The sequence below is a fragment of the Hemitrygon akajei genome, chromosome 15 (assembly GCF_048418815.1).
Source record: "Hemitrygon akajei chromosome 15, sHemAka1.3, whole genome shotgun sequence".
NCBI lineage: Eukaryota > Metazoa > Chordata > Chondrichthyes > Myliobatiformes > Dasyatidae > Hemitrygon > Hemitrygon akajei.
The window spans coordinates 6835627-6850642 of record NC_133138.1 but is presented as its reverse complement, the minus strand read 5'-3'; the positions used below and the strand labels follow the sequence as shown (position 1 = coordinate 6850642).

At 45.9% G+C, this 15016-nt stretch overlaps 1 protein-coding gene across 1 annotated transcript in view; it reads right to left on the bottom strand.

Moving 5' to 3' along the window:
• gpx3 (glutathione peroxidase 3) overlaps window positions 1–15016 on the bottom strand; it is a 37556-nt gene that overhangs the window by 8488 nt on the left and 14052 nt on the right. The window contains exon 2 of the mRNA XM_073067109.1: window positions 1565–1718. Within this exon, the coding sequence (XP_072923210.1) occupies window positions 1565–1718 (154 nt within the window). The remainder of the gene's footprint in view (window positions 1–1564; window positions 1719–15016) is intronic.

Sequence of the window (15016 nt, the reverse complement as noted above, 5' to 3'; positions counted from 1 at the left end):
ATTGAATTCTTTGAGGGTGTGACTAAACACATTGATGAAGGAAGAGCAGTAGATGTAGTGTATATGGATTTCAGCAAGGCATTTGATAAGGTACCCCATGCAAGGATTATTGAGAAAGTAAGGAGGCATGCGATCCAAGGGTACATTGTTTTGTGGATCCAGAACTGGCTTGCCCACAGAAGGCAAAGAGTGGTTGTAGATGGGTCATATTCTGCATGGAGGTCAGTGACCAGTGGTGTGCCTCAGGGATCTGTCCTGGGACCTGTAGGTTTTCTATGTTTTCTATTACATTTGCCTTCTTTACCACAGACTCAACCTTTGAATTCACCTTCTGGGAGTCTTGCACAAGGACTCCCAAATCTCTTTGCCCCTCTGATGTTTGAACCTTCTCCCCATTTAGATGATAGTTTGCACTATTGTTCCTTTTACCAAATTAATTATCATACATTTCCCAACACTGTATTCCATCTGCCACTTTTTTGCCCATTCTTTCAATTTGTCTGTCCTATTGTGATCGCATTGTTTCCTCAGCACTACCTACCCTTCCACTTATCTTTGTATCATTGGCAAACTTTGGCACAAAGCCATCAATTCCATTATCTAAATCATTGACAAACAATGTGAAAAGTAGCGGTCTCAATACTGACCCCTGAGGGACACCACTAATCACTGGCAGCCAACCAGAAAAGCCCCCCCCCCCTCCCGTAGCGGTGCTACACGCAGCGCTGAAATAACAACACGTAGTCGATGAGCTGCAGTTGCAAAAGAGATTTATTCAAACTTCACGGCCTCGCTTTAAAGCCTTCCTGTTCCCGCCCTCCCCGGGCGGGAATGCTGTAGGGGGCGCGTATTTACGGTCCCATCCCGCGCGCGGGCTTTTCCCCTTGCTGGTGAAGCAGGCTTGGCGCCCTTTTTGGGACCGGCCTCAATGCCGGCGCGCGCCACTTTGTGAGCCGGTTCGAGTGCGCTGGGAAGTGGGTCGCCACATAACCCCTTTATTTCCACTTTCTGCCTCCTGCCTGTCAGCCATTCCTCCATCCATGCCAGTATCTTTCCTGGAGCGCTATAGGGTTTTATTTTGTTAAGCAGACTCGTGTGGCACCATATCAAATGCCTTCTGAAAATCCAAGTAAATAATATTCACTGCCTCTCCTTTGTCCACCCTGCTTGTTACTTCCTCAAAGAATTCTAACAGATTATTCAGGCAAGATTTCCCTTTACAGAAACCATTATGACTTTGATTTATTTTATCATTAGCATCCTACTACCCAAAAACCTTATCCTTACTAACAGACTCCAACACTTTCCCAACCACTGTTAGGCTAACTGGCCTATAATTTCCTCTCTTTTGTCTTCCTCCCTTCTTAAAGAGTAGTTACATTTGCAATTTTCCAGTCCCCTGGGACCATGCCAGAATAAAGATCGGAGATGAGGAGGAATTTCTTCAACCAAAGGGTGGTCTTATGGCCTTAATCTTATTCTACTCTAGCAAAAAAGACTGACTATAAACCCTGACTATGACTCTCATAGGTTTATATATTTTGAGCAGTAATCTCTTCCTTACCAATGTACTGTTGTGTCAATCCTCAGAACGTTGCCACGTTGATGATCAGCACAGTTTTCCCAGTGTATTCACTTAAAAGGATGTTCCTGCTCCCATTTAAAGCCATCGCCTGGTAGTCATAGATGGTGCCAGGAACAGATTTACAGTAAGATGTCTGCAAGAGCAAGAGCAACAATAAAGTCAATCATTTCTCCCTCACACTTACCACTTCAGAAATAAATCAGGACAGCCAAAAGAAGGCATGAGGTTGCTCTAACAGAAAAAGTGAAGGAGAACCCCAAGTACATTCTACAATATATTAAGAGCAGAAGGGTAGCAACGGACAAAATGGGTCCTCTGGAAGATCAGAGTGGTAATCAATGTGTGGAGCCAAAATAGATGGGGAAGACCTTAAATAGATTTTTTTTTGCATCTGTGTTTACTCAAGATAAGATAAGATGTATAAGATGATGAGAGGCATTGATCGTGTGGATAGTCAGAGGCTTTTTCCCAGGGCTGAAATGGTTGCCACAAGAGGACACAGGTTTAAGGTGCTGGGGAGTAGGTACAGAGGAGATGTCAGGGGTAAGTTTTTTACTCAGAGAGTGGTGTGTGTGTGGAATGGGCTGCCGGCAACGGTGGTGGAGGCAGATATGATAGGGTCTTTTAAGAGGCTTTTAGATAGGTACATGGAGCTTAGTAAAATAGAGAGCTATGGGTAAGCCTAGTAATTTCTAAGGTAGGGACATGTTCGGCACAACTTCGTGGGTCAAAGAGCTTGTATTCTGATGTAGGTTTTCTATGTTTCTAAGATCGGAGACAGTTCATAGTTTATAGAAGTATGGCAAAGCAGGTTATGTTGGAAGAGGTGTTTGCTGTCTTGAAGTAAATTAGGATAGATAGATCCCCAGGGCTTGACGAGGTGTTTCCTCGGACTGTGTGCGAGGGTGCAGAGGAGATTTACAAGGATGTTGCCTGGATTGGAGAGCAAGCCTTATGAGAATAGGTTGAGAGAACTTGGCCTTTTCTCCTTGGAGTGACAGAGGATGAGAGGTGACCTGATAGAGGTATACAAGATGATGTGAGGCATTGATTGTGTGGATAGTCAGAGGCTTTTTCCCCAGGGCTAAATGGCTAACATGACAGGGCACAGTTTTAAGGTGCTTGGAAGTAGGTACCGAGGAGATGTCAGGGGTAGGTTTTTTTTGCTCAGAGTGTGGTGAGTGCATGGAATGGGCTGCCGGCGACGGTGGTGGAGGCGGATACGATAGGGTCTTTTAAGAGACTCCTGGACAAGTACATGGAGCTTAGAAAAATAGAGGGCTATGGGTAACCCTAGATAATTTCTAAAATAAGTAGATGTTTGGCACAGCATTGTGGGCTGAAGGGCCTGTATTGTGCTGTAGGTTTCTATGTTTTCTAACCTATTGAGTCCGCTCCACCATTCCATCATGGCTGATCCTGGATCCCATTCAATCCCACACACATGCCCTCTCACCATATCCCTTGATGCCTGACCATTCAGGAATCTATCAAATTCCGCCTTAAATATACCCACGGACTTGGCCTCCACTTCAGTCTGTGGCAGAGCATTCCACAGATTCACTACTCTCTGGCTAAAAAAATTTCCTCCTTACCTCTGTTCTAAAAGGTCACCCCTCAATTTTGAGGCTGTGCCCTCTAGTTCTGGATACCCCCACCTGAGGAAACATTCTGTCCACATCCACCCTATCTAGTCCTTTAAACCTTTGGCATTCAAGACGAGGCAGGGAATTGAGTCAGACATTAGCTTTGCAGGGGGAGTGGCTGGTGCCCCTCTGGCTGGAGGCCTGGCTGGAGGATCTGACCCAGCTGGAAAAATGAGTTGATAAATGGCAAGTGGAATTTAATACAGACAATTGTGACCTGTTGTGCTTTGGTACGACAAATCAGGGTAGGATTTACAAAGTGAACGATACCTCTCAGGTCTCGGCTCCCTTACCTTGTATCAAAATGTCAACTATTTATTTCCCTCCATAGATCAAAGTTTCAAGTAGATTAATTATCAAAGTGCATATATTTCATAATATACAACACTGTGATTCATTTTCTTGTGGACATACTCAATAAATCTAATAACCATAATAGAATCAATGAAAGACTGCACCAACTTAAATGTTCAGCCAGTGCAGAAGACAACTGTTACGAATGTGCCACAACTCTGAGGGGCCGAAGGGTACAAAGTAGCCCCCTCCTTTTTGAGAATCGCAAGATCACTATTAATTCAGGTCTGGGGACCCAGGAAATGAGAGAGAGAATCCTCAAGGGTTTGGAATGTGTCCTGGCCTCAGCAAGACAAAGCCACGGATAACGGCCATTGTCTCTTGGAGACGGAATTGTGTATTGAGTACTGTACTATTCATTGAAGCCCTCAGGGAATGACCAGAGTGGGCTGGTTGAGGGATTGCATCATCCCAACCTGATTGACATCTGAGACCCCATGAGTCAGGATAAAAGAGGGTCTGGGGAACAACCCCTTTAGACGCACCAGGAGAAATGCTAGAAATCCCGTGACAGCGTTTAATAGCGACAGCCGGTGGGGCCCGCGTGCATCCTTTCTCGTTGCCTGGGATTGGCGGGACTGACCATGGAAGAACGGCTTAGCTAAAAAGAAAAGGACACCAACGAAATTTCGAAGGATCGACATCATAAAAAGGGAAACTCTGGCAAATTCCAAAATCTCTCTCTCTCTCTCTCTCTCCAACAATTGAAAACCCAGCGGTCCCCAAGGGCGGAAGCCTGCCTGAACTGAATGACTTTTACATTTCCATCGGACAATACATTATCCCCTAGACAACGATAGAGCTATTTCTTATTGATTATTATTATACCCGCGCTTTTAGATTTAGTATTGACGACATATATTATCTGTATGTTTGCATTGATATTATTTTTTGTGTATTTTTATCAATAAATACTGTTAAAAATAGTACCATCAGACTTCAACGGACCTCTCTATCTTTGCTGGTAAGTGACCCAGTTACGGGGTACGTAACAACTTGGGGTTCTCGTCTCGAGATTTGATACCAAATTGGGGGGCCAGTGAATCGGGCTTGTAAGTCCAAACCAGCAAAGATGGACGTGGGTGAATTTATAGAAAAGCCGACTCTGGAGGCGCTAAAGGCGGCCCCAAAGTCAGAATTAATAAATATTGTGAAAGGACTAAACCTCGCAGAGGTGAGGTTGTCGATGAAAAAGCGGGAGGTGCGGAGGGCCATAACTCAGTATTATATTGTGAAGAATGTGTTTTCAGCTGAGGTATTGGAAAATATCCTGGAAAAGGTACCAGCTAGTGGGACGGTTCAGTTAGAGTTGGATAAATTGAGGCTGGACGCGGAACAGAGGAAGAGGGAGCATGAGTTCCAGCTAAAGCAGCTGGAAGCAGCTGAAAAGGAAAAGGAAAGAGCCGAGAAGGAGAAAGAAAGGGCTGAGAAAGAAAAAGACAGGACCGAAAAGGAAAAAGAGCAGCAAAGGACCGAAAAGCAGCAGGAGCATGCGCTCCAGCTAAAGGAGTTGGAGGTGAAGAGAGAGCAGGACAGAGCTGAGAAACAAAGGGAGCATGAGCTGCAGTTAAAACAGCTGGAAGCAGCTGAAAAAGAGAGGGAGAGAGCTGACAAAGAAAAGGAAAGAGCCGAGAAGGAGAGGGAGGCGGAGAAACAGAGGCAACATGACTTGGGTATGGAGAAGTTAAGGCAAGAGCGAAGAGCTCAAGGGTCAGACCGAGAGGAGCGGTTTAATGTTAGTCGGGAGTTGAGGGTAGTACCTCCATTCGAGGAGACGGATGTTGATAGTTATTTCTTGCTTTTTGAAAAGGTGGCAGTGAATCAGAAGTGGCCCAAAGAGCAGTGGGTGGCGCTGTTACAAAGTGTGTTAAAAGGGAAGGCACAACGTGCATATGCGGCGTTGTCCATGGAGGAGGAAGAGGCGGAGAATTATGAAAAAGTAAAGGAGGCCATTCTCCGGACTTACGAATTGGTACCTGAAGCGTATAGACAAAAGTTCAGAAATTTAAAGAAAGGGTGGAATCAGACGTATACCGAGTTTGCCTATGAGAAGGGTGTGCTCTTGGAACGCTGGTGTACAGTAGAAATAGTGGAAGAGGATTTTTGGCGTCTCAGGGAGTTATTTCTGATTGAGGAATTTAAAGGTTGTGTTTCGGAGGATATCCGGATGTATTTGAATGAGAAGCCGAATAAGTCCATCTCCGAATTTGCTAGGTTCGCAGATGAATATGCCCTAACCCACAAGACAAAGTTTTCCTCGAATAAAAGTTACCAGAGAGACCGTGGGAACGGTAGAGAAAGCCCACCGGCTGAGGCAGAGGTCCCGCTGGGAGCTAGTGGTAAGATTGAGGAGGAGAGGTCCTGGCTTGACCTGTTTTAATTGTGGAAAGGTGGGTCATATTGCATCTAAGTGCCTTGCTCCGAGGAAGGAGACAGGAAAATGGAAAGCAGCAGTCCCTATAGGATGTGCCGTGGTGATCAGTAAATCGACGAGAGAGCCCCAGGTAGACAGAATACGAGAAGGGTCTGAGACATGTATATCACACGGAACTGTGTCTGTGAGAGAGGGAGACCCACCAGTTCCCGTGCGGATCTGGAGAGACACGGGAGCTGAACTGTCATTGATTAGCAGTAAGATACTGGATTTTGGTCGCAAGACGGGAATGGTAGCTTTGAAAGGAATAGGAAAAGGGACAGAAATGGTGCCCTTGCATAGGATCATTATAAATTGTGAGCTGGTATCTGGACCAGTTGAAATGGGGGTGTGATCAGAATTCCCGAGAACTGATGCGGACGTCCTTCTTGGGAACGATTTAGCCGGTGGTAAGGTTTGGTCAGCAATGAAGCTGACGAGCCAGCCTGTGAGTGTTGAGGTCCCGCCCCTAGATTCCAAGATCTATCCCGCGTGCGCAATCACTCGCAGCATGTCGAGAAAGGCAGCTGAGAACGAGACCAGTTTAAATCCGGCCAGTATCGATTTGGCTGAGACGTTTTTACCGACCCTGTACCACGAGGGTTTAGAGGGGGGTAAAGCGGAGAGTAGTAAAGTGAAAGAGAGTAAGGGCGAGGAGGTAGTCCTCCCCTTAGCGAGGAGAAAATTAATAGAGGCACGAAATAAAGATGAGAAACAGATAAAGCTGTTAAAAGGTCCAGAGTTGGACATGGATGATCTGTCTGGTTTGGCAGAAATGTTTGAAGAAGTTGAAAATTCTAAAGGTGTTCCCGATAATGAAGTGAGGGCAGTCCTAGATGAAAAGGATGCCATTACCTTGAAGAAGTCTGCTGGGTTGGCAGATGAGGTTGTTTCAGCCTGCGGGGTTGAGTTTACTCTGGAAGGGAGTTGCCCAGAGAGTAGCTGGGAGGATCAGGGGAATTTAGAATTTGAAAAGGGTACGGGTATTGAAAGCCTGGAAGAGGCAAATGTCCCGTTTGAGTGTGTCCAAGATGTGGATGCACGTGGTACTGAACCTAGTAATGGAGCTCAGAAAAAGTCTGAGGTATTTGATTCAGTTGAAAAGGAATGCAGTCCTTGTGGGTCAGATGGACTTGGTTCAGTGAAGAAAGGGTTAACCTTGGTAATAGTGGGAAGTGAGAATTCCCAGTTGTTTGTGCTGGAAGGTGTGTTAAAAGTTAGTGAGGAGATAAGAGGTGGTGATGTGAATCTTATTATTGAAGGAAAAGGGAAAAGTGTAGTTGAATGAAGAAATTTTAAAGTCTGGATTGATGTCAGAAGCAGCAACCAGGCTACAGCGACAATGGCTTGTTAACACGGTGCCTGCGAATCAATTACAGGTTGATTTGGAATGTAAAGGTGCCCCACACGCTATTGTTCTTCAAGAATGTGGTGTGAAAAAGCAGAATTCGAAATGCTATTTGAACAAAGGGGGATCGCTTTCAGATCTTAAATTGAGAACTAATAGCCTGAGGGGTCCTGAAGAGAAAACTAGCAACTTGCTTAAACTTAAAGAATTGTGTGGAAATTCGGAAAATGGTCTGTTTGGAACACATTGTTGATAAAATAACTCCTATGAAAGGAACGGGCGAAAGCCTATTTCGCCATGGGGCGCAAGCTCACCACGTGGGAGTTAACTGGAAAAGAGGCGAGGGTTGACGGGCTGCCATTTTAAATAGCAGACTCCGGTTTTAAGGGATTTCGACAAAGCATGTGAAAAATAAAGACAATCCCCCATGGAAGACTGACTGTTAAGTTTGAAAGTAACATAAAGATTAGTATTTGCATGAACTTTTGTAGTATACACGTAAGCTAAGATCACAACTCTTTAGTTTTTGTTTGCTGAAGGAAAGAAATAAAAATAGATGGTTATTAAATTGGAGTCTGATGCTACAAGACTTTAGTAAGGTACAAGATGTTAAGATATTAAAGTAAGTGACCATATAATCGTTAACTGTTTAGAGGCTGAATTGGATGTATAACTGTATTACTCTGTAGAAAACAAACTTTTGTATTGTGTTAGATTCTAAAATCCTGTAAGACTCTGTATTACTTCGTTTTTACCGATGGTAAAAACGCTTTGAAGAAAGGGGGTGTTACGCCTGTGCCCCAACTCTGAGGGGCCGAAGGGTACAAAGTAGCCCCCTCTTTTTTGAGAATTGCAAGATCACTATTAATTCAGGTCTGGGGACCCAGGAAATGAGAGAGAGAATCCACAAGGGTTTGGAATGTGTGTCCTGCCCTCAGCGAGACAAAGCCACGGATACCGGCCATTGTCTCTTGGAGACGGAATTGTGTGTTGAGTACTGTACTATTCATTGAAGCCCTCAGGGAATGACCAGAGTGGGCTGGTTGAGGGATAGCATCATCCCAACCTGATTGACATCTGAGACCTCGTGAGTAAGGATAAAAGAGGGTCTGGGGAACAACCCCTTTAGACGCACAGTAGAAACGCTAGAAATCCCGTGACAGCGTTTAATAGCGACAGCCGGTGGGGCCCGCGTGCATCCTTTCTCGTTGCCTGGGATTGGCGGGACTGACCACAGAAGAACGGCTTAGCTAAAAAGAAAAGGACACCAACGAAATTTCGAAGGATCGACATCATAAAAAGGGAAACTCTGGCAAATTCCAAAATCTCTCTCTCTCTCTCTCTCCAACAATTGAAAACCCAGCGTTCCCCAAAAAGGCGGAAGCCTGCCTGAACTGAATGACTTTTATATTTCCATCGGACAATCCATTATCCCCTAGACAACAATAGAGCTATTTCTTATTGATTATTATTAGACCCGCGCTTTTAGATTTAGTATTGACGACGTATATTATCTGTATGTTTGCATTGATATTATTTTTTGTGTATTTTTATTAATAAATACTGTTAAAAATAATACCATCAGACTTCAACGGACCTCTTTATCTTTGCTGGTAAGTGACCCAGTTATGGGGTACGTAACACAACAAAGTGTGCAAATACAAAAAGAAGCAATAATAAAAAATAAATAAGCAATAAATATCAATAACATGAGATGAAGAGTCCTTGAAAGTGAGTTCATAAGTTGTGGGAACGTTTCACTGATGGGGTGAGTGAAGATGAGTGAAGTTATCCCCTCTGGTTCAAGAGCCTGATGGTTCAGGGGTAATAACTGTTCCTTATCAGCTGAGTTCCTCCAGCATTTTGTGTGTGTTGCTCTGGATTTCCAGCATCTGCAGAATCTCTTGTGTTTACGTTCATTCCTTATAGGCCTGCGAATTCTACTCTTCCCGAATCAGAATCAGGTTTATTATCATCGACACATATCATGAAATTTGTAGTAGCAGAGCGGAGTAATATAGTACAGTAATATAAACTTTAGTATAAATTCCAATAAGAAATATATATTTTAAAAATTTAAGTAAGTAGTGCAACTAAAGAGCTTCCACCATCCTTACAGATAAAGAACCAGCCAAAGTTGACAACTTATACGATCAATAAATGAGTTTCTCTCCTGTGTGACACACACAAACTCACAGGTAAGTCAGCATCTATGGAAAGGAAAGAACAGTCAATGATTCTGGATGAGGCCCTTCATCAGGACTTGGTCCGAAACAGTGATGTTGCGCTGACCTTTAACCTACTCCAAGATCAATCTAACACTACACTCCCACATAACCCTCCATTTTTCTATCATCCATGTGCCTATCTAAGAGTATCTTAAATGTCCCTAACGTATCTGCCTCTACATCCACCTCTGGCAGCACACCCACCATTCTCTGTGTAAAATACCTAACTCTGACTTCCTCCCCCCCCCCCCACTATATTTTCCTCCAATCACCTTAAAATTATGTCCCCTTGGTATTACCATTTCCACCCTGGGAAAATGTCTCTGGCAGTCCACTCGATTTATGTCTCTGTCAAGTCACCTCTCATCCTCCTTCACTCCAAAGAGAAAAGCCCCAGCTCACTCAACTGTTCCTCATGAGACACGTTCTCTAATCCAGGCAGCATCCTGGTGTATCTCCTCTGCACCCTCTCTAATCCAGGCAGCATCCTGGTAAATCTCCTCTGCACCCTCTCTAATCCAGGCAGCATCCTGGTGTATCTCCTCTGCACCCTCTCTAATCCAGGCAGCATCCTGGTAAATCTCCTCTGCACCCTCTCTAATTCAGGCAGCATCCTGGTAAATCTCCTCTGCACCCTCTCTAATCCAGGCAGCATCCTGGTAAATCTCCTCTGCACCCTCTCTAATCCAGGCAGCATCCTGGTAAATCTCCTCTGCACCCTCTCTAATCCAGGCAGCATCCTGGTGAATCTCCTCTGCACCCTCTCTAATCCAGGCAGCATCCTGGTCAATCTCCTCTGCACCCTCTCTAATCCAGGCAGCATCCTGGTCAATCTCCTCTGCACCCTCTCTAATCCAGGCAGCATCCTGGTGAATCCCCTCTGCACCCTCTCTAATCCAGGCAGCATCCTGGTGAATCTCCTCTGCACCCTCTCTAATCCAGGCAGCATCCTGGTGAATCTCCTCTGCACCCTCTCTAATCCAGGCAGCATCCTGGTAAATCTCCTCTGCACCCTCTCTAATCCAGGCAGCATCCTGGTAAATCTCCTCTGCACCCTCTCTAATCCAGGCAGCATCCTGGTAAATCTCCTCTGCACCCTCTCTAATCTAGGCTGCATCCTGGTAAATCTCCTCTGCACCCTCGCTAATCCAGGCAGCATCCTGGTAAATCTCCTCTGCACCCTCTCTAATCCAGGCAGCATCCTGGTAAATCTCCTCTGCACCCTCTCTAATCCAGGCAGCATCCTGGTGAATCCCCTCTGCACCCTCTCTAATCCAGGCAGCATCCTGGTCAATCTCCTCTGCACCCTCTCTAATCCAGGCAGCATCCTGGTGAATCCCCTCTGCACCCTCTCTAATCCAGGCAGCATCCTGGTGAATCTCCTCTGCACCCTCTCTAATCCAGGCAGCATCCTGGTCAATCTCCTCTGCACCCTCTCTGATCCAGGCAGCATCCTGGTGAATCTCCTCTGCACCCTCTCTAATCCAGACAGCATCCTGGTAAATCTCCTCTGCACCCTCTCTAATCCAGACAGCATCCTGGTGAATCTCCCTCTGCACCCTCTCTAATCCAGGCAGCATCCTGGTGAATCTCCTCTGCACCCTCTCTAATCCAGGCAGCATCCTGGTGAATCTCCTCTGCACCCTCTCTAATCCAGGCAGCATCCTGGTAAATCTCCTCTGCACCCTCTCTAATCCAGGCAGCATCCTGGTGAATCTCCTCTGCACCCTCTCTAATCCAGGCAGCATCCTGGTAAATCTCCTCTGCACCCTCTCTAATCCAGGCAGCATCCTGGTGAATCTCCTCTGCATTCTCTCTAAAGCTTCCACATCCTTCCTGTAATGAGGCGACCAGAACCGAAAATAATATCCCAAGTGTGGTGTAACCAGGACTTTATGGAGCTGTAACATTGCCTTACAGCTCTCGAGCTCATTCCCACAACTAATGAAGGCCCCAACTAAGAACGTGCCGCTGTGGGTGGTGGTGGAGGCAGATAAACCAGGGACATTTGAGAATCTCCTGAATAGGCATATGGATGATAGAAATTGGGGGGCTATTCAGGAGGGAAGAGTTAAATTGGTTATGTTACCAGATATGACCTTGATATTCACTTTCTTGTAGGCATTTACAGGAAAATAAAGACATACAACAGAATTTATGAAAATCTATACATAAACAAAAACAACAAACAACCAATGTGCAAAAGAAGACAAACTGTGCAAATAAAAATAAATAAATAGATAAATAATACTGAGGATGTGAGTTGTAGAGGCTTTGAAAGTGTGTCCATAGGTTGTGGAATTGGTTCAGAGTTGAAGTGAGTGAAGTTATCTACACTGGTTCAGGACGCCAATGGTTGAAGGGTAATAACCTGGTGGTGTGGGACATAAGGCTCCTCTACCTCCTTCGATGGCTTTGGGCCTGTACTCACATCGAAACCTATTGAATGTTGAAAGGTCTCGATAGAGTGGATGTGGAGAGGATGTTTCCTATGGCGGCAGAGCCTAGGACCAGAGGGCACAGCCTCATAATAGAGGGGCATCCATTTTGAACAGAGGTGAGGAAGAATATTTTTAGCCAGAGGGTGGTGAATCTGTGGAATTCATTGCCACAGGTGGCTGTGGAGTCCAAGGCAGGGGTTGAAAGATTCTTGATTAATCAGAGCATGAAGGGATACGGGGAGAAGGCAGGAGAGGGAAGGGGCAGAGAGGGAAATTGGATCAGCCAAGTTGAAATGGAGGAGCAGACTTGAAGGACGAAACGGCCTAATTCTTCTCCTATATCCTCTGGTGTTATGGTTCTGCCGTAGCATCCTGTTAGGTTGTGCCATCCTAACTGTGCTGGTAACAGCTCACACAGTGGGCTCGGTCACTGCGGAAGCCACACACTGGGTGGGGCTGTCTTATTTAATGGACAGAATGCTTAGTCCTGCGGCAGTAAGTGTGCTCATTTCCAGCGTGTCCCAGCTCCTCGTGCCAGGTATTACCAGTGGGTGCAATCTAACCTCTCGGAAACAAGCTCCAGTAAGCTGAAATATTGCAATATCCAGGTAATCTCTACCTGAGTGATTCAGCAATGGCTCAGGTGACCAAAATCGTCCTTCACAAGGTGCGTCCATCACTGGGTTTGCTTATCCCTAAGCCCACTCAGACCTACTGGTCCCGTTTGCCCACACTTGGCCCATATCCCTCAAGATGCCACTCCTTATAGACCGTGTTAGGGAACTGGAGCTGCAGCTCGATGACCTTCGGCTTGTTAGGGAGAGTGAAGCAGTGACAGACAGGAGCTGAGGGAGGTAGGTCTTGGTAGACAAATGGGTGACCGTCAGGAGAGGGAAGGGGAATGTCAGGGAGTGGAGAGCACACCTGTGGCCGTCCCTCTCAACAATAACTACTCCATTTTGGGTATTGTTGTGGGGGGGGAAGTGATCTACCTGGGGGAAGCAATAGTGGTCGTGCCTCAGGCACTGAGTCTGGCCCTGTGGCTCAGAAGGGTAGGGAACTGAAGAGGATGGCAGCAGTAATAGGGGACTCTATAGTCAGGGAGACAGACAGGTGATTCTGTGGACATGAAAAAGAAACACAGATGGTACGGTGCCTCCCAGATGCCAGGGTCCACGATGTTCCTGGACATGTCCACAACATCGTGAAAAAGGAGGGTGAGCAGCCAGAAGTCGTGTTTGTACCAACGACATAGGGAGAAAAAGGAAGGAGGTCCTGAAAACAGAATAGAGGGAGTTAGGAAGGAAGCTGAGATGCGGAATCTCAAGGGTAGAAAACTCAGGATGGCAGCCTGTGCCACATGACACAGAGGGTAGGAATAGAATGAGTTGGCAGATAAATGTGTGGCTAAAGAATTGGATTTCTGGATAATTGGGACCTCTTGTGGGGCAGGTGGGACCCTTACAAAAGGGATGGGTTGCACTTGAATCAGAGGGGGACCAATATTCTTGCAGGCAGCTTTACGAGAGCTGCTGGGAGTGGTTTAAACTAAAATGGCAGGGGGATGGGAACCAGGATGATAGAGCTGAAGATGAACCAGCAGGTTTACAAGTAGATGATGGGTGTAACATGAATGTAAGGAAGGACAAGCCAATGATTGGGTACAAATGCAGACACAGCAAAGAGTTAAATTGTACCACAGAGGCAAATTGCAAAAAGGGCGAAGAATGCAGGACTGAAGGTGCTGTATTTAAATGTGCGTAGCATTCGGAATTAGGCAGATGAACTCATGGCTGAATTCAAAATTTGTCGGTATGACTTTGTGGGCATCACTGAGTCGTGGCTGAAAGAAGGCCATAGTTGGGAGCTTAACATGTATTTTGTATCAAGAGGACAGGTGGGAAGGCATAGGCGGTGGTGTGTCTCTGTTGGTAAGAGATGGAATTATATCTTTATGTAACATGCTGCAAGGTTTCACTAATAACGTAATGGCTTCTCTGTAGCAGCAATGTTCGGGTTATGACTAGAGTTGCTGTTGTTCTTTCTTGTGAGACTGGAAGAGAGATTTTCGCGGTCTTTGCTTGGCGAGAGGAGAAGAAGGAAGACACGTGTGGAGAGCTGGAAGACCACCGGACGGAGTGGACTGGGAGCGAGGGTCCGAAGGTCGGCGATGCTCGGAGGAGGTCGATGGTGGACGATCACTTATCAGTCAGCTCCAACAGACTGTTTCATAAGATTGGGCCCATTTTTTTTAGTTTCTTTACTAACCATATGGTCCAAGTAAGAATTACAAAGCTTAATCGTTTAATCACATACTGTGTACTGCTTGTTAATTCGGGGTACTGATTTGTAACGGGGGACATACTGCACAGCATCCACCCAAACGAGATTTGGCCAGGCCGGGGGCTGTCACCCCCTAGATTAAGCCACCAGCTAAAGTGAGGGTTGCATTTAGAAAGAGGTGACATAGGGTTAGAGAACGTTGAATCTTTGTGGGTGGAGTTAAGAAACTGCAAAGGTTAAAAAAAATTATATATCATATATAGACTGCAAATAGCAGCCAAGGAGTGGGGTTGAGGTTGAAAAGGGAGCTGGAAAAGGCATGTAATAAGGGTAATGACACAACTCTGGAGGTGGGAGGGGAGGAGGGAGAAGGGGGGGGAGATGGGGAGAGGGGGAGCTCATTAGAAGTTTGAGAAGATTTGGTACAAATTGTTATAGACGAACCACAGAGAGCATTCTAACTCGATGCATCACCATCTGGCATGGAGACTTCAATGCATGGGGTCACATGAGGACGCAGAAGATTGTAGACCCAGCCAGCTCCATCGTGGGCACAACCTTCCCCACCAGCGAGGACATCTTCAAGAGGCGGTGCCTCAAAGATGGCAGTATCCACCATTAATGGCCTCCAGCACGCAGGACATGTTCTCATCTCATTACGACCAACAGGGGTGAGATAAAGGAGCCCAAAGACCTACACTCAATGATTCAGGAACAG